Source organism: Uloborus diversus, chromosome 2 (genome assembly GCF_026930045.1).
Source record: "Uloborus diversus isolate 005 chromosome 2, Udiv.v.3.1, whole genome shotgun sequence".
NCBI lineage: Eukaryota > Metazoa > Arthropoda > Arachnida > Araneae > Uloboridae > Uloborus > Uloborus diversus.
In genome coordinates this window covers 188,320,863-188,347,842 of record NC_072732.1, presented here as the reverse complement: position 1 = coordinate 188,347,842, position 26,980 = coordinate 188,320,863, and the positions used below count along the sequence as shown (strand labels likewise).

At 35.0% G+C, this 26,980-nt stretch overlaps 1 protein-coding gene across 1 annotated transcript in view; it reads left to right on the top strand.

The window, feature by feature from the left end:
- The window catches only part of LOC129217573 (calcium load-activated calcium channel-like), a 46,925-nt gene extending 20,204 nt beyond the window's left edge, over positions 1–26,721 (top strand). Inside the window, exons 4-7 of the mRNA XM_054851899.1 lie at positions 268–314; positions 2,845–2,912; positions 3,994–4,138; positions 26,599–26,721. Coding sequence (XP_054707874.1) covers positions 268–314; positions 2,845–2,912; positions 3,994–4,138; positions 26,599–26,691 — 353 coding nt within the window. The 3' untranslated portion in view covers positions 26,692–26,721. The remainder of the gene's footprint in view (positions 1–267; positions 315–2,844; positions 2,913–3,993; positions 4,139–26,598) is intronic.
- The last annotated feature ends 259 nt before the right edge of the window (positions 26,722–26,980 follow it).

Sequence of the window (26,980 nt, the reverse complement as noted above, 5' to 3'; positions counted from 1 at the left end):
TAGATACACTCGGATTTTAATAGTGTAGATTTGCCTGTGATGCATATGCACCCCCTCCTCCAACATTGTGCTCCAATTTCCTTGAAATTTGAGTTGCAGGAAATATTCAGAATTTATGTACCTTATTTGTGTTTTTCATCAACTCCATCTGAAGTGTGTCACCCAGGGCAGACTGCACCCTAATAGTGTCATTACTGATATACATCAATTGTATTTTTCTATTTTTAACAAGGTGATTTTTAATCCAACTTGTTTTTTATTTTGTAGAAAGAGAAGAAGAAAAGTTGAAAAATAACAACAGGGACTTGTCTTTGGTAAGATTGCTTACTTTTACAATTTGTATGGTCTTGTTCATATTATATTTATATATTAGCGTGGCCTATTTGCAGTGAGATATTTCTGTTGTATATAAATTTTAACTGTTATAATGTTTTTTTTAAACGTTCAAATACATATATTATAGACATATATAGAAGTCTCCAATTTAACAACAACACGGAGCTATTTAATTAAATTTTAAATTTTACCAATTTTATTCATAAGCAGTGTTCAAATATCCGTCTCTTTTATGAGTGGAGCATTCTCCACTTCATCCATAATGAAGGGGGCTCCACTGTGTAGCAACTTATTAAAATTATGAATAAGTAATTTTGAATGGATAAAATTGCAAAAAGTCTTTGCTCTACATCAAGAGTCATAATCTGTAATTGAAATTGATTTTTATGCACTAATAAAGGGGCCCACTGTAGTCTTGTGATTAGCTATTTGCAGTCTTTCTTGCCATAATTTGAGCTCTATTGTCCGACCCCGCAAAAGTTTGGGACCTGTTGGTCATCTGAGGAAATGAGTTTATTCCTTAAAATAGGAAGAGATGAAAGGAAGGGTGTGTGCCATATTTTAGAGTTCAGCAACAATTGGCGATATAAATGTTTTTAAACAAGTTTTATTAAAGAGGAATATAATTATTTGACCATATACAAAAACTCAACTGAGTTCTTGAGAGCTTTGTAGTAGTGATAATGTTCTCATTCACCATGTACTACCTCATGTTTTTTCTCCGGACATAGTTGTTCGTCTAAACAAGATGGAAAAAAAATCTTTGACTGATTTTTGCTGTAATCTTCCTGTTGAAACTGTATTAATCCTCCCTACCAATGAAGTGTGGACATGCTTTGTTGTTTGTGGATTATACTCATTTGCATATGAAGGCAAAAAAGGGGCAACATTGTAGCCAACCCTTCAAAATTGTAGTCATGGCCAATTAGCACCTTCACACTTATCATAAAGATTATATTTACACGATATACCATCGTGTTATTTTTATTTCTTATCAATCTTAAATGATGGGAAATAGTAATCTAAAAATTTTGTATTTAATTAAATTTTTGCTTTTTAAGTTCATCCATATACTGCCGTGCTAAGCTCAAAACTCTTATTTGCAGCTAAGTACCAAATGAGGCAGTGAGAAGCAAAGGGATGTAAATGGTCATTTTCAAGTTTTGAATAAAACAAGTTTAAAGATGAGGTTTTAGATAGACTTTCATCGATTTTTTTTTTTTTCTAAATCATACTGTGTAACTGCACCTACCAGGTCTACAAGTACTATCTCTTGCCCCAAGACAGAGGAGAGGTTCGCCTACTGTTTATACTAGTTATCTCCAAATTTTTAATTTTGCCATTTACATCCATTTGCTTCTCACCGCCTCAAATGAGAAATTGCAGTTTAAAGTTTTGTGTCTCCTTGCATTTGACTTCAATGTAACTTTTTCAAAATTTTTTTTTAAATATTTTCATTGACAAATGACCACAAAAAATTGTATTTAAGTGAAATGTCAGACAAAGAACCACTTTCTGACCATAACTCAATTTTTATACAAAGTGCAGATACGACGTTTTTTACTTAGCACAGCCGTAAAGGTGTTTTTCCTGAAAAAACATGATTTTACACAAAAAACCCCATTTTTCAACTTAAAATGTGCTTCAGTTAAATCTTGATTGAACTAACACCATAAGAGGATTTGTAACCATGAGTACAAAAATTAGTCTCTCTAAATAAATATAAAAAACAATGAGGTAGACTTATTCTCATCGTCGTGGTAATCTGAAAAATCAAAAGAGCATCAAAAACAGTCAAGTGAGGATAAATAGCAATTTGTCATTGCTCAAAAAAAAAAAAAAAAACTCCTAATATATTTTTATTATGTGATTATTTGGACCTGAAACATTTAAGTACACATGAGGCAGTGAGAAGCAAAGGGATGTTAGTGGCCTTTTTATAATTTTAAGTAAAACGCGATTAATGTTTGGATCCCGACTTCCATTGAAAAGTTTTTCTAGATCATGCTGTATGATCTAGAAATCGGTACCAGGGTTACTTAATACTCTCTCATGCCCTAAAACAGAGGAGAGGCTCACCACCATTTGTACTGGTTATCACCAAATTTTTAATTTTGGCACTTACATCCCTTTGCTTCTCACTGCCACACATATTAATTCACTAAAAAGTTTTTATCATATTTTTAATTTTTGTAGCCCTATTTTTGCTAAAAGGACCCAGATTTACAAGAATATCTGTTTGGGACCCAGATTGAATAAAACAATGACAGAACCTTGAAATACATATTTAAAATTGAGAAAGACTAAAAAGTTTTTATTTCTTACTATCAGTGTAGCTCTACTTTTTACTTTTAAATTTTAAGAAAGATGTACTTGAAATTTTTAATCTTTTTGCAGTGATTGTACTCTAACAGCTTACACAGTAAAGTTATTTTTCCTTTTCATTTTGATCGTAAAATACATTTACTAATTGCAATCTGATTTCACTCATTTGATGAATTTTTTCAGGTAAAAATGAAATCCATGTTTGCTATTGGCTTTGCCTTCACGGCTCTTCTTAGTATGTTCAATTCAATGTGAGTTTGTTTTGATTGTTTATTGCAAATATTTTTTTATCTTTTTTTAATGTCAAATATATTTTTCCTTGCTCTGTGTGTGTGTGATAGCATACGAGTTTTTGTATTTGTGCAACTTTTTTATATTATACCCTTAAATATTTCTGGTATTCTTACAAAAATTTGTTGAATTTTACATTTAAAAAAGCTTTTGTACTAACAATGCTTTCTTATATTGCTGCATTCTTTTTATTCACTGGAATATATATTTTGATACAAATTTCATTAGTTTGCTTCATGATAGTTTCCAATATTCATTTCAGTGTTACCTTTTTGCAAATAGTACATTATATTATGTTGTACACAAGATTTTAAAAACTATATAGTTTAACTAGCAAAAATACCCGGCATTGCATGGGTCAGTAATAATTGTAAGACGCTATTGCTACTTTCATTCATTTTCTATTTTAACTGAAAGAACTTAAAACACACTGCTTTGACGTGATTGAAAATTGAGCTTCCTCCTTACCCATAAAAGTAAAATAGTAATAAGTATAAAGAACGAAATAGTATTCAGTTAGAAGCGAAAGTACGACATTTAAGCATATAAAAATTTGAAGATTTTTTTAAAATATGAACTAACAAAAAACAAAGATCACTAAAAAACTGGGAGCTTTATTTATTAACAAAAATAGTACACACAAGCACACACACACAAAAAAAAAAGCTCGCAACTATGTTTCCCTAAGTGTGCAAAAAGTAGTTTCCAAATGTTTAAATGACTTTAAATTCATGTTTGCTCCTGAGAAGTCTTAATTCAAAATTTTCATTATGATTACTATTAATATTTCCGTTGTTAGGCTACGAATTTTTGTAACAATGGGTTTTATATTTAATCCTTTAATGGGAAAATTACATGAAACTTACTGTTTTTCATCATAACTTTTTTAAACTAAGTTTTTTAGGAATAAATTATAGCCTAAGTTGCTTCTTGCTAATGTAGCTATCTATGGTGAAAAAATGGTTAAAATCCATCCAGTAGTTTTGGAGATTATAATCATATTCTTGTTTTTATAAGTTAAATGTACTCTCATTTTCTCAGATTTGATGGTCGTGTTGTTGCCAAACTTCCTTTTATTCCCATTGGTTGGATTCAAGGACTTTCTCATAGAAATCTAATTGGAGACGATTATAGTGACTGCTCTTTTATTTTCCTATACATATTGTGTACAATGTCAATTAGACAGGTATGTTCACTAATTAAACTTTGTACTGATATTTTAGCAATTTTTTAACCCTTCGTGTACGGCCTTTTTGAACTAATAATACTTAATATAAATAACATGCATGAACTTTAGAGACATAACCAGTACTCGGTAACTACTCGGTACTCGGCTTACTCGCCCAAATTTTGATCAGATACTCGGCCAATACGAAGTAGTTGTAAAAAATTGAATATTGTTCAAGACATATTTTACAATTAATAAAAAATGTTAAGCATATAATTTACTGCAATCATTTATAATTCAAATTTACAAGTCAAACTTAAATTTCGAGAATAATGAAGTTTGTTATGCTTTAATGGTGTAAATATTTAATTTAATGTCCCCAAAGTTGATAAAACATATTTATTAAAAATGGGGGGAAAAAAATAAGTATAGAAAATATTAATTTTTTAATTATCAAATGAATTTTTGCTACAAACAAAAATTATTTATAAGAAATATAAAAATAACTTTGCTTGAAAAATAAAAGAAATAAAACAACGTTATAAGCACACATGTGCAGGAAGACTGCAGGCATGTGTTTTGGTGGTACAAGGAATGCCTTTTTCGATGCATAAAATTCGAGCTTATGGATTTAAAGACATCTGACAAAAGTTAGATTTTTTGTTGGATGTCTTTACGTTCATTAGCTCACACTTTATGCACTGAAAAAGATTCCTTATAACCCAGAAACACCTGTCTGCAGTGTTCCTGCACATTTGTGTTTTTAACATTTTTTTATTTGCTTTTAAAAATTATTTATGTTTGGCAGGCTAGAACTATAATAGATTGATATAATTTGTTTCAATTCCAACTTGATTAATCATACCTTATATTTATTTGTTTATTTTTAATTTTAAAAATAACTCTTTTGTAAAATTTTTGACACAAACAAAATCTTTTAAATAATGCGTAATTAAATTTCAGCTGGAATTTTGTTTTAAAAACTATTTATAGACATTGAGGTCTATACTACTATTCCAGTGAGTTCAAAATTCATCATGTGTGTGTCGGTGATTCTTCTTAAAACATAATTAGTACTCGATACTGGACCGAGTAGTGAAAGGCCAAGTATTCGGCTACTCGGTATGTCTCTAATAAACTTCTCATAAGAACAAAATAACAGAATTTTTTTTTAAAAATTCTAAGCATTTTTCTTAATGCACTCAAAAGGACAAATAACTTTTCTGGGACAAAATAGACTGTTTAAGTATTCCTATAGTTTTCAAAAATTCTAAGAAAATGACACTACAAACAAAAAATCCATTTCTAGTCATTTCAAAGCCAACTTTCCCTGAAAAATTTACATGTTTCAACATGTAAATTTTTCATTTCTCTCTCTCTCATCATTATCTAGTTTTCAATGTTATGATTGAAAACTAGATAATGATGAGAGAGAGAAATTTTCTACGTGACTTGAGCCGCGCTTTTCTTCGCTTGTGGTGCCATTTTCTTGGAATAATTGAAAACTACAGAAATACTCAAATTGTCCATTCTGCCCAGAAAAGTTATTTTGTCCTTTTGAGTGCATTGTGAAAAGTGATTGTTATTTTTTAAAAGATTCTGTTACTTTAATCTTTTTAGTGTAAATATATTTCAGAAATATAATGACGTTACCATCACGAAACGTCATCTTTTTTTTAAATATAAATGCTCCATACTAAAAAAAACCTATATACATGCCTAAAACTTTAAGCAATTTGTTTCCCAAACTAATTTATGGTTAACAACATACAAGCCCTCGTGAAAATGATCCTAATGTCTCTTTACTCAGTCTCGTTATCGATTATTGGCATGGATGAGGATGAAAATCCTAAGAAAGAATTGATAGTGAATAAATTTCATGCTTACTCCAGACCAACATTGATTCAAAATTTTTATTATGATTACTATTAATATTGCTGTTGTAAGGCAAATAGTCAGAGTTCGAAAATATCCGATATTTTGATATATATCAGATATTTTGATATATGTCCGATATTTTCAATTAGCACAAACTCAAGTCTTCGAAATAGTAAATTCATCCTCAAATCACTCTTTATTATCTTACATTATAATTACAATATGTAGACTTAAAATTAAGGTTTCTTTCATTATTTAAATCTAATATTTTGTTTTGCATTTCTATCAATTTTAATGGAATTAATTTAGCATTAGCTGTTTTACTCATTTCTCTTCTGTTAAATACTTTTACACAGTTATATAATTCATCAGAAACAAATAACATGCATTACTCAGATATTTTCTTCTTTACTGAGCAATGTTTAACTTTGAATTAGGCACTTTTAACATGAATTAAAATTGCTATATTGCTAATAATTTTATGGATAAAAAATACAAGTAAAAAAGCAATACGGAACTACTTAGTTATATAATTGATGTATTAATATATCATAAAATATTAAGTATTAATATATCATAAAATGTACTGTGCATACTACAAAACCTTTTGGATATTTTTAATAATAAATGAACAATATTACTATGACTAATGTACTGTAACGGATCCGCTGCGGCTTCCAACTTTCTCGAAAGGATGACACAGTTCTTGATTAAAAATACAGGAAATTTATTTACACTATGTACAGGAAATATCATCAACAACTGCTAAATTATTCATCAGCAATTAAGCAATTATCACACAACACCGTAAACTCAACGTTTACACACGTATTTACTTCCAAATACGAAAACAACACAGTGAAATGCCTCGCAATAAACAGAGCTAATACACTCTCAGAACAAATTCTCAATCGAAACTCCCTTTTTATCATCGCTAACGGCTTATATACACACCGAAAAGAAATCTCTCAAATATTCCACATGCTTCTGGAAAAAAGTAGACCGTTATCAAATTTTATCAATGAACAAAAAGGAAATAGGGGGGTCGTATACTTTAGCCATATGAAAAGGGGTTGTATATTCATTACGGGAAACTATTTACAGGTTACGTTACTACAATAATTACTATTTACAGGATTCGTAACACTGCCCCCTTCCTAAGGACTGCACGTCCCGGGCAGTACAATCCCCAGAAAGGGTGCCAAACTTCTATCACATGTTCACAAATACACACATTAAATAATAACCAATAGTGCAAAGGAAACACAATTATAACAAGAAATATTACTAAACATTAAAAGCAAAAAAAATTATTTACAACTTTATGTTATCAACCATGGTTGTTTATGTAATACTCATGAACTATGGCCATAGTATGGGGCTAACCGATCATAATGCACAACCCTAGGTTTTGCATTAGGTGATTTTTGGATCCTCACTACGACGTCATTTAGTCGGTTAAGGACTTTGTAGGGTCCATCCCAATGCGACTGCAATTTGGGTGACAGACCTTTCCGTCGGATGGGATTCCATAACCAAACTTTGTCGCCTTCGTTGAATTCATGTCCAGTAGACCTTGTGTCCTAACGGGTCTTCATCTTCTCCGCCGCGATGTTGATTCGCTCTCGTGCGAAGTTATGAACGTCTTCCAACCGGGCCTGGAGATCCTGGATGTATTCCTCAGGCGATGCAGGCGCATCCGGAGGACGACCGAAGACGAGATCACAAGGTAGCCGAAGCTCTCGTCTGAAGAGCATCTGAGATGGGGCATATCCGGTAGTCTCGTGGACAGCACTGCGGTAGGCTAGCAGGAACAAAGGTAGCTTCTTGTCCCAATCCTGTTGATTTCTGGATACCATAAGCGAGAGATTATTTAGGATTGTGCGGTTAAATCTCTCCACCATGCCGTCCGATTGTGGGTGTAGTGGTGTTGTCCTAGTTTTCTCAATTCCGAAAATTTGACATAGGCCCTTAAACACAGCAGAGATGAAATTCCTCCCTTGATCGGAATGAATCTGTAAAGGTGTTCCATATCTCAAGATCCAGTGTTGGACTAGAGTCTCTGCTACGGTGGTAGCTTCTTGATCTGGAATGGGATACGCTTCGGGCCATTTGGTGAAATAGTCGAGGGAAACAAGAATGTATTTGTTCCCATCAGCAGTTCTTGGTAGAGGACCCAGGATGTCGATCCCAATTCGTTCGAAAGGAGCTCCAACGTTGTACAGATGTAGCTTCCCTCTGCTTCTTTTCTTCGGTCCTTTACGAGCAGCACAGGCGTCACAAGAATGGCACCACTTCTCCACGTCATCCTTCGCCTTGCTCCAGAAGAAGCGCTCCCGAACTTTATTGAGTGTTTTCAACACACCAAAATGTCCTCCAGTCGCACTACTATGTATTTCTTTCAGAACATCTGAAATCCTTGATCGGGGAAGTAGTAACTGCCACCTAGACGTTTTGCCGTCATCAGATTCCCATTTTCAGTACAGTACGCCGTTCCGTAGATGGAGTGAATTCCATAAAGCCCAGTATCTTTTTGTTGCAGGACTAAAGATGGAAACGTCCTGCCAGCTAGGTCGCCGACTGTCACTTTCCATGAACTCCAAAATTGGTTTTATGTCGGGGTTTTCAAGTTGATCTTTTCGAAATTGGTCGTCACTCCATGGATCAGGTTCTGATGATATTGGAGTCACTGTCACCTGATAGGTGGTAGGGCTAGTCGTTCCATACTGTTTCTCGATTCGGGAACAATAATGGCAGTTCTCAGGACAGGGTCTCCTTGATAAAGTGTCAGCATTACCGTGGGATAACCCTTTTCGGTGTCCTTGATCTCCATGTCATATTCCTGGAGTCGCTGTATCCACCTGGCTATCTGGCCTTCCGGATTTTTGAAGTTCAAAAGCCAAGTTAACGAGGCATGATCTGTCCGAAGCAGAAACTTTCGGCCGTAGAGGTAATGATGGAAGTGTTCTACATGGCCAGTAACTCCTTTCTGGTGATGCAGTAATTTCACTCCGACTTTGATAAGCATTTGCTCCAGTAAGCGATGACATGTTCATTGCCGTCAATTTCTTGGGATAAAACAGCTCCAATGCCCTCGTTGCTCGCATCTGTGTCCAGGATGAAGGATTTTTCAGGCTGAGGATAGGCATTGATGTTAAAGCCTCCTTCAGTCGTAGAAATGCATCTTCGCATTCTTTGGACCATTCAAACTTTTGCTTGCTCTCCGTCAGTTTATGCAAAGGTCGTGCAATGTTGGAAAAACCCTTTACAAACTTCCTGTAGTACGTGCAGAGCCCCAGGAAACTTCGCAGCTGATGGATGTTTTCGGGACGACTCCAACTCTTGACTGCAGATACCTTTTCTGGATCGGTTTGTACACCTTCAGAAGAGATGATGTGACCAAGGTAGTTCACTTCCCGGCGGAACAAATTACATTTGGACGGGCTTAACTTCAGATTGGCTTCCTTAAGCTTCTGCAGCACCTTCCTAAGATTTGCCAGATGTTCTTCGAAACTGCGTCCGACGATGATGATATCGTCTAAGTAGACCAGACAGGATTCGTAGGAAAGTCCTCTTAACACTGTCTCCATAAGACGCTCGAACGTAGCTGGTGCATTGCAGAGGCCGAAGGGCATCACTTTGAACTGCCATAAGCCTTGTCCAGTTGTAAACGCTGTCTTCTCTTGGTCCTCAGGGTGTATCTCAACCTGCCAGTAGCCGCTCTTCAAGTCCAGGGTCGAAAACCACTTGTGTCCGGAAAGAGTGTCCAAGGTGTCGTCTATCCGTGGAAGAGGGTAACTGTCTTTCTTGGTGATTTCATTCATTCAGTCGTCAATAATCGACACAAAATCTGGTGGAGCCATCTTTCTTTCGGACCAAGACGATGGGAGAGGCCCAAGGACTGGATGAGGGTTCGATTACATCATTCTCCTTCATCTCTTTCAGGAGGGTCTCAACCTCTTCCTTCTTGGCAAACAATAGTCGTCTTGGATGCTGTTTAATAGGGGGGGGTGTTCTCCAGTGCAGATCCTATGCTGCGTTAAATTCGTCCGGCCCACATCCTCCGATATAGATGAAAACAGATGCTTGAAGTCGTCCACCAATTGTTCCGCAGCAGTTCTTTGATCTTTCGTTAATGTTGCACTCCCAATTAACTTCGATGTCAAGGACTCAGAAGACACAGTCTCGGGGGAATTGATTCTTCTAATGATGCAGTTTACTGGAGTACAAGTTGCTAACACTTCACCTTTCTGGATATTCCTTGGCCTTTCACTCACGTTGACGACTCTCACAGGAATTACATCCTTAGAAAGGTCCACAAGCGTAGATGCTACCAGCACTCCTTTTAGGTTATTGCTTAGGTTAGGGTATTCAATGAGTCCAAATCGAAAACTATTGCTTCCTTCAAGGGAGCCAGGTATTGTTGGCATAAATATTATTTTATTTTTATTCTCGGTCCACAGCCGATAATTTAAAGAAAATAATTTAAAGTTAAGTGTACCTACTTTAAGCCCAGTCTGGTAAAAGTAGAACTTGTCAACTAGTTGGTGCTAACACTTCAATCGACAATTCCCCCACGCCATAATTAATGGCGACTGTTTACTGAAATCATCGAAGATTGCATGTCTCGATGTGTCGATTCAGAAAAAGTTGAGTTGTCACCTAATTGATTCGAATTAATTCCACTTGTTGACCGCACGTGCTATGGAGAGGAGTACGAATATTCGCGGCAGTGGAATAAACAAATGAGTGATGGTCGAAGTAGAAGTTAGTGTGGTGACGTCATCGAGGCATGGAATCTCATTGGCTGATAAAACATATATATTGTGGCGAGTGGCAGCACTCGGGGAGCAGTCTCTCTTCTCTCAACGATCCCCAGTTGTTGTTTTGATCGTGAAGCCTAGTCCGGCTCACGTGTGGGGGGGGGGTTTTCCCCGCGATGATAGCGGGGTTTTTTTGTGGTGTGTAAATCTCTTCCATGTCCTGGAATTAGTATGAGTCCAGGTGAAGAAACACTTGTGTTGTGTCCGGCCAATTAATATTGCCGGGGAAGTGAGTTCCTATGTGTCTACCTGAGATGTTCACCGATCTACGAACTGTCTAAAGTTGCCTTCCATTACGGACATTCCTGAAGTGTGATCCGGGCGACCTTTTGTGTGTCTTCAAGTTGATCCTTTGGACTTGCCAGCGACTACATCGATATATTGGTGACATTTTTCCTTTATTTACTGGAACCACTTTTCTTATGATATTTTGGGGGTGTTATTTTATGGGGATGTTATAAAATTCTAGTCATATTTAATAAATGTATTTTTCTGAAACATGTTTTTTGCTTGTCTCCAACTTGACATTACACGGCCAGTTAATGTTGGCTTAGTTTAAATATCTTAACTTTTGGATTTTAAACTTAACTTTAAGTATGCCAACACAGTGGTAGCAGAGCGTGGTCGAATGTCTTTTTAGTTGGAGACAAATTTGCAAAAGTTTTCAGAATAATGGAACGGGATTATCGAAACATTAAGAAACTTAACTCCTGCAATTGGGCAACATGGTCGAAAAATATGAAAATGGTATTGATAGAAAGAGATTTATGGGAATTAACCCAAACAAAATTAGAAGCAGGTATTTCGGCAGAAATAAAGAAACGGAGGGGCCAAGCAGTGGCGATTATTTACCTCAACATAGAGGATGAGTTAAAACAACTAATTGATGATTTAGACGATCCATATGCAGTATGGACGTCATTAAAGTTGAATTTTGAACCTCCGTCTTTAGCCTGTGTTGCCGGATTGTGGGAGGAGTTTTTTTCTAGCAGAATTAATGAAAAAGAAACTATTGGAATGTTCGCGGCTCGATTGAAGTGTTTGCTCCCACAGTTGGAGGAGAATGGTTATAAAATGGATGAGAAATTAAAGGGATTTCAACTAATACGTAGTTTAGATCAAAATTTCAGGGGAATAGTACAAAATATTTATAGATGGGATGAAAGTAAATTTAACTTTTCAAATGTTTTGGATGAACTTTTGGCAGAAGAGGGGAGATTAAAATTTTTAGGAAATGAAAATTTTGGAAATAGTCGTTCAGGTGTTAATGCTTTTTCTGTTCAAAATAAACACCAGACTGGGCGGAAATTTGAAAATGTAAATAAATTTGAAATGAGCGTTTGCTTCACATGTGGCAAAAAGGGGCATATTTCGGCTCGGTGTTGGAGCAGAAAACCAAATAATCAAAATAAAGGTAATCGTAATTTTTTCAAACAAGGTAATCCCCCTAAGGCTGGAATGTTTTGCACCATCCTTAAAGTATCAGGAGTACAGGCCAAAAACACAAATTTGAAGGAGGAAATACCAGTATTTTTACTGGATACAGGTGCCACGGCACATTTCTGTAAAGATAGGGACCTATTTTGTGAATTGAGGCCTGTTAAAAATACAAAAATGGAGGTAGCTGTGGGCAATGTAAATAGTCAAGTCGAGGGGGTAGGGAAAATTGTTTTTGAAATTAAAACAGATGGTAAGCTAGTAACCATCACATTGAATGAGGTCTATTATGCTCCAACACTTAGACGAAATTTGCTTTCCGGATCCAGGATAGACAGTCTTGGTTTTTCTTTAAGGTGGTATCCTGGTAAAATATGTATTTTTAACAATGATGGTATCAAACTTTTTTCTGCATTTTTAATTGATAAATTGTATTTTGTAAAACCCACCTCATTTTTAAGTAATCAAAGTAGTGACTCACCACCAAATGTAAATGTAACCGAGGTCAAAGGATTAGACCTGGAGTTGTGGCATGAACGGTTTTGCCATATTAATTATGACAGTATCTTGGAAACTGAAAAGAAGAACTGTGTCAAAGGACTTAATATAAAAGGTAGAAACCGGCCAGACTGTGAGCCTTGTATTATTGCAAAGAAAAGAAGGTGTTCATTTAAGCCCACTCCAGGGATAAGGTCTAGAAGACAACTTGAGCTTCTTTTCATGGATCTAGCCGGGCCATTTCCGGTGGAGTCACTAGGGGGGGAAAGATATATTTTTTCCATAATTGATGATTTCTCAAGGAAGTCCACTATTTACTTTCTAAAGTCAAAAGATGAAGCTTTTGGATATTTCCTTAGATACCAGAGGCCTGTAGAGAGAGCCCTCAACAAGAAAATTTTGGCCATAAGGTCTGATAATGGGGGGGAATTTACAAATTCTAATTTTGAGACCCACTTAATTAAAGAAGGCATCAGCATAGAGAGAACCAACCCTTACACTCCCGAACAGAATGGAGTAGTAGAAAGATACAATTTGACCTTGATGAATGGGGTTAGGGCGATGCTGAAAGACTCTGGACTAAAGGAAGAATTTTGGGCGGAAGCCGCCTTATGCTTTAATTATGTCAGGAATAGAACAGTTCTAAAAGAAAGGGGGAAAACCCCATTTGAGCTGTTCTGGGGAAACAAGCCTTCAGTAAGGCATTTCCGGAAGTTTGGATGTATTGCCTACAGAGGCATGCCAAAACAAAATCTAAAGAAATTTGACTCAAGGAGTAAGAAGGGCATAATGGTGGGATACGCAACCCAAGCAAAAGGGTACAGAATTTGGGACCCAGAGCTAAAGAAAATTTTTGAAACTATCAATGTGGACTTCAGGGAAAATTTAATTTGGGGGAAATCAAACTTGAATGGGAATGTAGACAATGATGATGATTATTCTTTTATTAAACCTATGAGTGAAGTTCTCTTAAATAAAGAGATAGATGAAAGAAAGGCTCCCACCCCTTGTGAGGAAATTGAATGGGTAAGGGATGCAGTAAAAAGAAAGACAGGGGACCGTACTGATATCTACTACTATGAAAAGGGAAATAAAACAAGGTTGAGGTCACCCAATGATGTAGAAAAATATTGTAAGAAGAATAACATTGTTTACAATCCTGAGCTATTTGATTTCAAAAGTAAAAATGTACCTTATAATCCTTTGTTTGATATTTTTAATTCCTCTAAGGAACAAATGGAACCCGAGCCAGAGGCAAATTTGTCAGAAGTGCTAATTCCCCAAAACTATAATCAATGCTTGAAAACCCCAGAAGTAAAACATTGGCAAGAAGCCATGTCTGAAGAAATGAAAATGATTCAAGAAAGGGGGGTGTGGCAGTTAGTTCCCCAGCCAGTGGGTAAACCAGTACTTGGTAATAAGTGGGTCTATGACTTGAAGAGGAATGCTAAAGGGGAAATTGCCAGGTTTAAAAGCAGATTGGTTGCGATGGGAAACAGGCAGGTGGCAGGAGAATCGTATTCTCAGGTTTTCTCCCCAGTTATCAATTTCTCCCTGATCAGAATGTTTTTCTCAATTCTGGTGATATTCCTGGGTTGGAGCCATTTTCAATTAGACGTAAAAAACGCATACCTTTATGCTGATTTGCATGAAGAAATCTATATGCGACAACCACAGGGTTTTGTAATCCCGGGAAAAGAAGACTGGGTATGCCGTCTAAAGAAATCGCTATATGGTCTCCATCAATCGGGGAGAAATTGGTACCTGGAAATTGATAAGGTTCTCCAAGGTCTAAATTTTTTGAAATTTAAATGTAGTAACTGTGTCTATACAAGAAACAGAAATGTGTTTTTATTGATGTATGTAGATGATATAATAATTTTTGGAAAAAATGAAATCATAATTCAGGAAACAATTCAGGATTTATCAAAACATTACGATATTAAAGAATTAGGGAGAACTAAAAAATTATTAGGGGTAGAATTTGAAGAAATAAATGGGGGAATTTTTATACACCAAAATTCTTATATTAAGACAGTTTGTGAAAATTTTGAAAAGTATCAATACCCATACTCGACCCTCCCAATAGCGAAAGGTACAATTTTGTCTTTAAGTGATTGTCCAAAAACGGACCAAGAAATAAAAGAAATGGAGAAAGTACCTTATCGCAATTTATTGGGATGTTTGTCCTATATAGCAGGGAAAACTAGACCGGATATTGCCTATACAGTTAATCTATTATCTCAATTTCAAGCAAATCCGGGTAAAAAACATTGGCAGTGTTTATTAAGACTTTTAGGTTATTTAAAATATACAAACTATTATAAATTAAGTCTATCTGCAATAAATGAAATTAAAATCAATGGTTTTTCTGACTCAGACTATGCTGCTAATAGGGACGATAGGATTTCGATGGGGGGAATTATTATTTACATTGACAAAGTACCTATTATCTGGCGAACATTTAAACAAAAGTGTGTTTCATTGTCCACCATGGAAGCTGAGTATATCTCTTTGACAGAAGCTGCAAAAGAGGTGGTGTGGTTAAAAAGAATTTTAGAAGAAACATCACATTTTGAAATAGCTGGATATAAATTTAACGGGTCTGTAATTAATTGTGACAATATAGTTGCAAATGAATTTTCAAATTCCCCTATAGAAAATTCCAGAACAAAGCATATTGATGTCAGATATCATTTTTTGAGAAACTTAGTAGAGGAGAATACATTTGAATTAAAATATGTGAAAAGCACAGAAAATCCTGCGGATACGTTTACCAAGCCTCTGACTCGGGGTACATTGAAAAAAATGTGCAAACTCATTTTTGGTAATTATGAAAATGTAAAAGTTTAATATTCAAATGTGTAAAATATTCAATGTTTCTCAAAAGTGTTTAAAATTTTTTAAATTGTTGTTTGAAATATGTCAGTTTTCATGTCGTTTTGAAGTGTATCGTGCTGTGTGACCGAGAAGGGGGGAATTTGTTGGCATAAATATTATTTTATTTTTATTCTCGGTCCACAGCCGATAATTTAAAGAAAATAATTTAAAGTTAAGTGTACCTACTTTAAGCCCAGTCTGGTAAAAGTAGAACTTGTCAACTAGTTGGTGCTAACACTTCAATCGACAATTCCCCCACGCCATAATTAATGGCGACTGTTTACTGAAATCATCGAAGATTGCATGTCTCGATGTGTCGATTCAGAAAAAGTTGAGTTGTCACCTAATTGATTCGAATTAATTCCACTTGTTGACCGCACGTGCTATGGAGAGGAGTACGAATATTCGCGGCAGTGGAATAAACAAATGAGTGATGGTCGAAGTAGAAGTTAGTGTGGTGACGTCATCGAGGCATGGAATCTCATTGGCTGATAAAACATATATATTGTGGCGAGTGGCAGCACTCGGGGAGCAGTCTCTCTTCTCTCAACGATCCCCAGTTGTTGTTTTGATCGTGAAGCCTAGTCCGGCTCACGTGTGGGGGGGGGGGGGTTTCCCCGCGATGCTAGCGCGGGGTTTTTTTGTGGTGTGTAAATCTCTTCCAAGTCCTGGAATTAGTATGAGTCCAGGTGAAGAAACACTTGTGTTGTGTCCGGCCAATTAATATTGCCGGGGAAGTGAGTTCCTATGTGTCTGCCTGAGATGTTCACCGATCTACGAACTGTCTAAAGTTGCCTTCCATTACGGACATTCCTGAAGTGTGATCCGGGCGACCTTTTGTGTGTCTTCAAGTTGATCCTTTGAACTTGCCAGCGACTACATCGATATATTGGTGACATTTTTCCTTTATTTACTGGAACCACTTTTGTTATGATATTTTGGGGGTGTTATTTTATGGGGATGTTATAAAATTCTAGTCATTTTTAATAAATGTATTTTTCTGAAACATGTTTTTTGCTTGTCTCCAACTTGACATTACACGGCCAGTTAATGTTGGCTTAGTTTAAATATCTTAACTTTTGGATTTTAAACTTAACTTTAAGTATGCCAACAGGTATTAATGATTCTGACCTTGAGGGAATCGATAAATCTGTTTGGGCTATTATTTGATGAGCGGATTTTACATCACTTTCTGCAGGGAAAACGGCTATGTCTTCTCTCATCGAGTGCAGCTCATTAGTCTTGAAGTCGAGAGTGAAGTCATATTTCTTCAAAAAGTCCAATCCGAGAATGAAGGGGTCCATGATATTAGCGACGAATGCCGTATGATGGTAGGTGGCATTCCCAAACACTATTTCCAAGTCCACTTTACCGTCAATCTCGATTTTGTCACCTGTCACAGTCTGGAGACTTACGCGTGGCGATGTCCACAGCAGTTTCAATCCAAATTCACGAGCCACATCTGTCCTAATGATTGTCACATTGGCTCCAGTGTCGACAATCAGTCTGCAGGGGTTCCCATTTACATGTGCGTAAATGAAAAGTCCATCACTGCCACTGCTAGAAGAGGAAATCTGTAGAGCTCTGGTGGTGGTGATTTCCTTCCCTCGCGTAGCTTGGCGAGCCGGACAACTCCTTCGCAGGTGTCCTTCACTACCGCATTTCCAGCACTTCTGCTCTTGTTTCTTTTGGGCTGTTATGCTGCTCAGATGTCTTGCCAAGTCACCAAGTTGTCTCTCAAGTTCAGCGAGGTGGGACGACCTGGAATCAGACTCATCAGCTTCCTGAGTCCGGATTAGATGGCGATCCACACGGGTTGCTTCTTGGGCGGCCTCGTATCTCATCGCATACACAACAGCAGAATTCAGGTCTTTGACATCCGCCATCCGTAGAGCTTTCTGGATTTCCGGATCTCGAACTCCGTCGATGTAGTAGTTGAGTGCCAGGTTGTCTCGAACATCCGCAGGACAGTCGCAAAAAGCAAGATGAGACAGTCTCTCGACGTCCGCCGCTAGCTCTTGCAGGGTTTCCCCGGTTTTCTGGAAACGGGACTTCAACTGGAGTCGACTGAAATCTTTCTGGCACTTCTCACCGAAGCGAAGCTCCAACGCAGATGTGAGGGCGGCGAAATCCAGGCGCTGGCTGTCCGGAAGGGTCTGAAGAATGTCCGCTGCGTCACCTCTCAGGGATGCTGCAAGATGGCAGGCCTTGGTAGCAGAGTCCCATCCGTTCGCTTCCGCTACTATCATGAATTGGGTCTTGTACACCTGCCACGAACTTTTCCCATCAAATGTGGCCAGTTTAATGGACGGTCGAGCAACAGATGTGGGAGCGCCAAACTGTACAGAGCTGCTTTTCACGGTCGCCAATCTCCTTTCCATGTCTTTAATTATTTCTTCCTTAAATGAAGTAAATTTCTTGTCTTCTTCTTGCAACTTATTTTCCACATTGGCGATACGCTCTTCCGCAGTATCAAATTTTTCTTCCAGAGCATCAACTTTATCTCCCATGGTGATTAGTTATTCTCCATCATGGTTTTCATCGACGTTAGGTCACTTTTTATTTCATCTTGACTTGTAGTAATTTTAGCAGTTAAATCACTATTTAACTGTTCTTGGTTAGTCGCCAATTCATTTTTCAATTGTTCTTGGTTAGTCGCCAATTCATTTTTCAATTGTTCTTGGTTAGTCGCCAATTCATTTTTTAATTGTTCTTGGTTAGTCGCCAATTCATTTTCCAATTGTTCTTGATTAGCCGCCAATTCGTTTTTCAATTGTACTTGATTTGCAGTCAATTCATTTTTTAATTGGTCTTGATTAGCCGCCATATCATTTTTTAATTGTTCTTGATTAGCCGCCAAACTTTCGGTCAAGTCACTTTTCACAGCATTAATTGCTGCCAGAAGTTGATTTAATTGGTCATCCATTGCGCGAGTAATCACCATAAAAACAAAGTCTATAAATTCAAACAGTCTTTATGAAAAAAAATGTCCAAAGTCACACTTACTCCAAGAAAGTCCAGAAGAAGCCCCACGTTAGGCGCCAAATTGTAACGGATCCACTGCGGCTTCCAACTTTCTCGAAAGGATGACACAGTTCTTGATTAAAAATACAGGAAATTTATTTACACTATGTACAGGAAATATCGTCAACAACTGCTAAATTATTCATCAGCAATTAAGCAATTATCACACAACACTGTAAACTCAACGTTTACACACGTATTTACTTCCAAATACGAAAACAACACAGCGAAATGCCTCGCAATAAACAGAGCTAATACACTCTCAGAACAAATTCTCAATCGAAACTCCCTTTTTATCATCGCTAACGGCTTATATACACACCGAAAAGAAATCTCTCAAATATTCCACATGCTTCTGGAAAAAAGTAGACCGTTATCAAATTTTATCAATGAACAAAAAAGGAAATAGGGGATCGTATACTTTAGCCATATGAAAAGGGGTTGTGTATTCATTACGGGAAACTATTTGCAGGTTACGTTACTGCAATAATTACTATTTACAGGATTTGTAACAGTACTTTTTATATTGAAAGTACCCTAGTTGAAAAAATAAATATTGAAAGCATCAAAATATCACTATATTTGCAAAATAAATATAAGATATCAGGATTCGGGTTTACTCGCTATAGCTGGTTTTTTACGCAAATTCGCCTTAAAGAAACGCAACTTCTGCGAAAAATCGGGTCCCAGAGACCCAGAAAACCCAAAACATAAGAACCAGAAAAAAAATTGGAGAAAATGCTAAAGATCTATTTAATAAATGCTTTTAAGCTTCAATGACCAGATTCAACAGAAATGGATTAAAATGACCCTATCTCTTTATCAGCTATTCATACACACCCCTATTGTTGACCAGTCAATGGAAGTTTAGTGATAAGACTGGAGCTTACAGTGACCTCCTGGGCAGAGCTCTGGAAGCAAAATATTGCATGTTCATAAACAGTCAATTCTACTGTATTCTAGGATTTCAAGAATAAGCTCTCCCTCAACTTTTATCTTGAGGAAATTCCTGAAAACAGCAATAAAAACTAAAAGTAAGAGTGGTCTCAATGCAATATTCAGGATTAATATAAGACAACTGCACAGTAAAAATATAGCTATTTTGCATTCATGTAACCAGAATTACTTTTGAAAATCATTATTTTGCATCCCCAATTAAAGGAGGGGAGAAAAAAAATGGTGAACATTTTCCCAATTAAGATAAACACAAAGTTCTGAACTTCACATTTTTCTTGTTAAATACAAATACAAAAGTGATGACCAGCAACAGGCTCTGGGCCCAGCTAGACTCGTTCCTAGTCAATTTACAATCCCCAGTGAAGATCAATGGCCCTCTTAAAACTGTCTACTCCTTTGCTCATTACCACCTCTTCCGGTAAACTGTTCCAAGGTTCCACTACCCTGCTAAAATAATAATTTTTCCTAATATCCATGTTAGCCTGAGATTTAAATAGCTTACAACAATGACCCCTTGTCCTGTTTTCAGTGCTAAACTTTAGCCCCGTAACATCTTTCGTTTTAATAAATTTAAACAGCTGAATCATGTCCCCTCGGTCTCTTTTTTGCTCAAGACTGTACATTTTTAGCCTTCTAAGCCTGGAATCATAATCTAAGTGGGAAAGTCTACTTATTAGCCTTGTAGCCCGCCTTTGAACTCTTTCCAATACATTAATGTCTTTCTTAAGATAAGGAGACCAAAACTGAACAGCATACTCCAAAAGGGGTCTTACCAAACTTCTATATAAGGGCAGAAGAACTTCTTTAGATTTATTTGAAATAGATCTATTGATAAACCCAAGCATCTTATTGGCTTTGTTGCTAGCAATGCTGCACTGTTGGCTAAACTTTAAATCCTGACTTATTAAGACCCCCAGATCAGTAACTTTGTCTGCCTGACTAATGACTGAAACTTGCAAATAATAACTTGTACACTTATTTCCATGCCCTAAATGTAGCACTTGACATTTCCCAACATTAACAGCCATACCCCATTTATCAGCCCACTCCGTAATATGATCTAGATCCTCTTGCAGCTGATTTGCTTGTTCTTCATTTTCTACAGTCCCCATAACTTTGACATCATCAGCAAAACAATTCATGTTCCCAGAAATATTTTTGTGAATATCGTTCATAAAGACAATGAACAAAACAGGCCCTAACATTGATCCTTGAGGAACTCCGCTTAAGACCTCACTCCAATTAGAAAAATTACCCCTTACAACTACTCTTTGTTTCCTTCCGGTCAGCCAATTTTTTACCCAAATGAAAGTTTTCCCTCCTATTCCTATATCAGCTAATTTGCTAAGTAGAGCAACATGCGGTACCTTATCGAAAGCTTTTTGAAAATCAATGTAAACAACATCTACAGGCTTCTTATTGTCCAAAGCTTACAAATACTTAAATTGCTTACAAATACTTAAATTTGATACAAAAGCACTTTAACCTTGTTCTTTTCTAGTAATTCATCTCTTTCTGATGGGCTATTTTTATTTGGACTTGCAAAAGTCAGGTATTAATCGATCGCGCTATTTTAAAAATGCCGCGATTTTAAAAATAGCACAAAAGCCAAAACAGATATTTTGAACTAGTCAAAATATAGGGTCAAATATACTGATTTAAGATTGCAAATGAGCAACTTTCGCACTTATATGAGAAAATGTATTGTCTTTTCGATCACGATTTTTGCGTTGGGTCATTTGCTTGCGATTTTTTTTTATTATTATGTAATTGCTAATGATAATGGGAGGGGGGGGGACTGTTTCCATTTTTCAATAAGAAAAATTTCCAGGAAAACAAAGGTTAAGGGAGTGCTTTTTGCTTGATCAATTATAGGAACTTGTTTTTTATTTTATGGTAAAATCCATTTTTAAAGTAAATTTTGATTTAATCTCGTTGTAACGGACCAAATAGTTTCACACATAACTAAATCTTGCACATGTATTATTTGAAAATAATTTTACAAAAAAATAGGGCAAAATTAACCAATTTATTTTATTTCATGCCTTTTTTCCCCCCAAATATAAATTTTTTTTATATTCATTTATACGTTACGATTTTCTGTTTAAAATTTAAGGGACTCATTTTTTCCACCAAAGGACCCAAATCTATTTCAGTAATGGGTCCTTGGGACCCAGGTTACGGATAGTTAAGCGCGAACACTGGATATATATCGTGATATATATCATGATATATATATTGGCAAACCCTGCAAATAGTATTTGTTACAATGGGTTTTATATTCAATCATTTAATGGAGAAATTACATGAAATTTACTGTTTTCCATCCTAACCAAAATAATTTTATTTTAGAATTTGATTTTTTAGCGTTAAGTTGTACCTTAAGATTAAGTGAATCCTTTTGTGAAATCCTGAAATCTTAATGGTCTAGTTGCTGAAATATGAGCAAAAGCAGGCCTTTTATAGTTTTTGCTGTGTATTTCTAACTTCTGTCTAGGATCTTACCGAAATAATAGCTGTAAAGAGAGAGACATAGAGCAAAGTAACATCTTTTTAATTATTTTTTCTGCATACAGTCGACTTTTGGTATAAGGTCACCCCTTGGGACTTCTCGAAACTGACCTTATAAGTGTGGTGACCATATAACCGATTCAGATATATTTATTGATAAATAAGCATGTATATATATTAATTCTTTGCAAAATTTAATACATTCAAAACTATCAGTTAATTAGTTTATAATAGTTTAATCAATTTGAACCAATTTAGATTTTTAAAATATTTTTTAAAACTCTTATTTCGTATAAAGCTGCATACAAATATGCTCAAACAAAGTACTGATGTGTTACGTACCTTTCTTAAAATTATAATCAATGCAGGATTATATTTTTTTCTTTAATTTAAGCACAGTGGTTTCTACGTATTTTCTAAAAAATTTCTTTGGCTTCTCATGGCTGGTAAAATAGGGTATGTGCACGCTGGGTGCCCGCGTTACTGCTTCATATTTTAGTATCACTGTCATAATACTCACTTTCTACAGCATTCTGTGCACTACAAACTGCATGCCATGTTAATAGGAAAAATGATTTTTTTCTATTTAAGAACTGTATATTGCGAAAAATTCATTGATGTGAATAGTGATGTAAAATACACGGGTATTTATTTTTAGGGGTAAATACCCAGGGTATATACCCGGGTAAATACCCAAAATGGGTATTTACTCGGGTATTTATTTCAAAAATTTATATTCAACTAAAATACTTTTCTGTATGTATTCCACAATGTATATATATATAACCAACCCAGTGGTTGGAAAAACTACATTTTTTTTGTAGCGAACTACAACTACAACTACTTTATCACAAATGTAGTTAACTACAACTACTTTTTTCAAAATGTAGCAACTACAAACTACTACAAACTACTTTTAAAATGTAGTCGCTACTTCGCTACTTTTTAAAAAATAAATAAACAAATAACATCCACATACACACCATTTGAGGATTGAATAATAAAAATTAAAAAAATTGTTTAGATTGATATATAGGCTCATTTGAACATGGAATATTACTATAAATTATTTATTTTTTCTTTCCTTCATTGAAACGATTCCTCAATCCAAACATTTTTTACAATTTGCAAGAATATTTCCTGCAAGAAAGGGTTTAAAAGTGGAAGAAATTCAACCTTCAAATTTTTAATCTTTTCCTGGCAGTAAATATTTTATTTCAAGAAGTGTAACTCGGCTACTTGAAACTGAGATAAATCCAGTCATAATTTCATTTAAATTTTATATATACATACATATACATAAAATTGATTTAGATGGTGAAAAGCATATTTTAAACAAAAGAGAAAAATTTTTAACTTCCATTATAGGAGTTAATTGTAAAGGAAGTTATATTTCGTAAGAATTAATTGCTTTTGAGCTTCAAGCTGGGGGGGGGGGGGGCGGACCTGGACGCCATCTCTTTTCTTACGCCCCTGATAAAATGAAATAAAAGCATTTTTCAATTTTACCGAATAACCTCAAAAACTCACAACATTTAATAATTGAAATTTCAATATGTTAATATATCGACACTCAATCAGTAAAAAAGAAAAAATAAAGAAATAGGAAAAATATCCCAAACGGTACTACTGACTATCCGAAACATGAAACATAACTAAAAATGCTTACTTGACTTCAATGTACAATTTTTAACAACAGTGGACTCGGGATACAACGCAATTTGACAAACGCAAAATGGCTTTATAGCAAGTTTTACCCGAGAAACGAATTTTGCAGCTGACGCGAATTCCTCACCCGCAACACGAAAGTTTTCTTAGCGGAAGCGCAGGGCTTATATCACCTTCTTTCTGGGGTACTAAATATTAGTTTCGTGAATGGAATTTCCATTTAGCATCATTGAAAGTCAAAATTCTCCGCACCGTACTAGTCGAAACATTGGATTGTTAACGTACAAATCGCCGCCCCGCATCTTTTATGTTCTAAATATGAAGTTGATGAAACATAAGTGTGCTACTCATCTAAAGTTTGAAAATTGAGGGGAAAACAAAAAAATTCTGACAAATGAAGAAATGCACAGAGTTTCGATGTACTTTTTAGAATAAAATTACTGTATCTACTGTACAACAGTACTATTGTTGTGCTGCATTTTATTATTGCTACATACTATACGTAACGTACGTACTGTTTCATTTTATGCCATTTTCTTCCGTTGCTTTTGTGCATCCTAATCGTATTTTCATTCAATAACAAAGCTTTTTCTAAGAACAATGGGCTAAAACAGTTTGAGGGGTGTTTTCAAGAACTAAAAATAATTGGTATGTTCATAAAAATTCGCATAGATTACTTTTCCACAACGCGAACCTAGAAGTTTTGAAACACATCCCTAGCGTAAGTTGAGATTCGGCTGCATGTGCATATGGCATTGATATCGAAAGCTTTTTTCTTAATAGGCAAAGTTTGCATGAAACGGAAAAAATTCTTTTCTTTCTTTCTAAGCCATGCTATATTCAAGGCGAATATTGGGAAAATGTGAAAATTTATATGCCAAACAAACTAATGGCGTCAAACAGATAGAACGTATGGCGCCAAAATAATATGTCAGAGGTCAGTTCGTATTTTTCAGTCTTACGAATCTGATTGATGCAAGTTTTACTCTCTTAAGATTTGCACCAGTCAGATTCGTTTGAAAACGCGTTTTTCTTTCTTTCTTTTTTTATTTGAAACTTTGTACAAAAGTAGTTTCCAGAAATCGCTACAAACTACTTTTTTTTTTGTAACGAACTACTCGCTACTCTACTTTTTTTTTAAAGTAGTGCGCTATACTACAAACTACTAAAAAATGTAGCTACTACAGTAGCGCGCTACTTCCAACCACTGAACCAACCATATACAAAACAATAAATTTTTGCCCAAAATTGTATTTTGATCACATATTTAAAGAATTATTGTGTGAAACAACTTAGCAATCAAATATGATATTCACATTAAATGTGTTGGATATGCCTAATCAATGTTGATAACCAAATTTCAGAAATAAAAAGTCATTCTACAAAAAGTAAAAAGCTCAACTGGTTACAAGAAAAGAAAGAAACGTCAATTTTTTAAGGTCTTTTATAACAGAGTAATATGTCCCTGCATGACATCAAAATGTAACAAAATGTCGCTCAATTTATTATTACTATTTATTTACCTATATCTTTTACAGAAATTTCCTCCAAACCTATCTCAAGTGTTCAGGCGTATTCTGCTTATCATTTTTTTTATAAAGCCTTAGATTTCATTAGGCCTTTAATTTAAAAAATTATAATACATAATTTTTTAAATTTTTAATTTTTTTTTTTTTTTTTTTAAGAAACATCACATTTTGAAACCATTTAAGTTTTTTTTTGCAAAATGCTCAATTTCTAGGGGATTTACCCTGCCTTCGGATAAATACTAAAAAAAAAAGTTTATCTTCCCACCCTACATCACTAATTGGGTGCATTAAAAATAGTTTGAATAAATTTTCATCATGAAGTATCGGGGAGCAAATGCAAATAAGCAAGGCAACAGAAAACAATATTTTGATTTTTTGTTTTTTGCTTATTAATGTGAAAACTGTTTCTATATTTGCCACGTTATCACTTAAACAGCAATAAAATAAATAAATACCATCATAGTCTTAATAACTTCTCTTTTTATTCTTCCAAGTTCATCATTGAATTGCTTATACTTCTCCAATTATGACATTGAAAAGAAAAATTCTTTGGTTCACGATATGTTTCTTTCATAATTTCATCAAGTCTTTCAATTAAAAATATTATAAACTGTGTAATACATATGTATGTATCAGTTTTACCAATTATTTCATATTTAGATTCTGAAAAAAAAATTTCCCATTCACTTTTTGCTACATTTTTTTGTAAAATACCCAGTTTTTGGGTATTTACCCAGGCCTTGGGTAAATACCCAAAAAATATTTACCTACCCGCTGGGTATTTACCCGATCCACATCACTAGATGTGAATCTATTAAGTACTGAAATCATTCAAAGAAATCAGACCAAAAATGACCTTATAAGCAATTAATTTATTAAGACCTGACCATATATCCGATAATACATTTCCTTTAATGTAGTTTTAGCTCTCTTTGGAGTATTATTTGCACCTTAATACTTGCCAATTTTTAGATCTTAAATCAGACAGCAAAATTTTTTGGGAATATTGAGGAAATAATTATGATCAAATTCCATTATATATGTGTATTGAATTAATTAAAATGAAAAATAATAATAATAACAATATGGATATGATGAAAATTCTTACTCCAATCAAAAACGCATGAAATAGTAGACATGTACAATCATTTATTTTCATGCAATTTTCTGGTACTAGTTTATCATAAGTATAATAAATGCTTCTTTAGTGTGTTAATGTGCTGCAAATGTATGTAAGAAACTTATGTTTGTTGTATTTTTTTCTATTTTACAGAATATTCAAAAGTTACTAGGATTTGCACCTTCAAGAACAGCAAATAAACAAAGTGGCAATATATTTTCACCCACTGTTCAACCTATAAAATAAAATTTTAATAAATGTTTCTTTTACTGACTATTTCAGTTTTTTTTATTATTATTTGAAAACTAATTAATAAAATAAAAAAAATTAATATACCATGCTTTAAAAATGAACTAAAAAGTATAAAATAATTTTTTTTAACTTCATGTAGATTTAAAGCCCCACACATTTTCAGAATTTCTTACAGATTGTCTGTAAAATTTAATAATTGTGAGTTTTTAATGGATATCAAAATATTTGCAATCTCTAAAAGGAAAAATAGGAAGCACAAGCGACAAACAATTAATGGATTTAT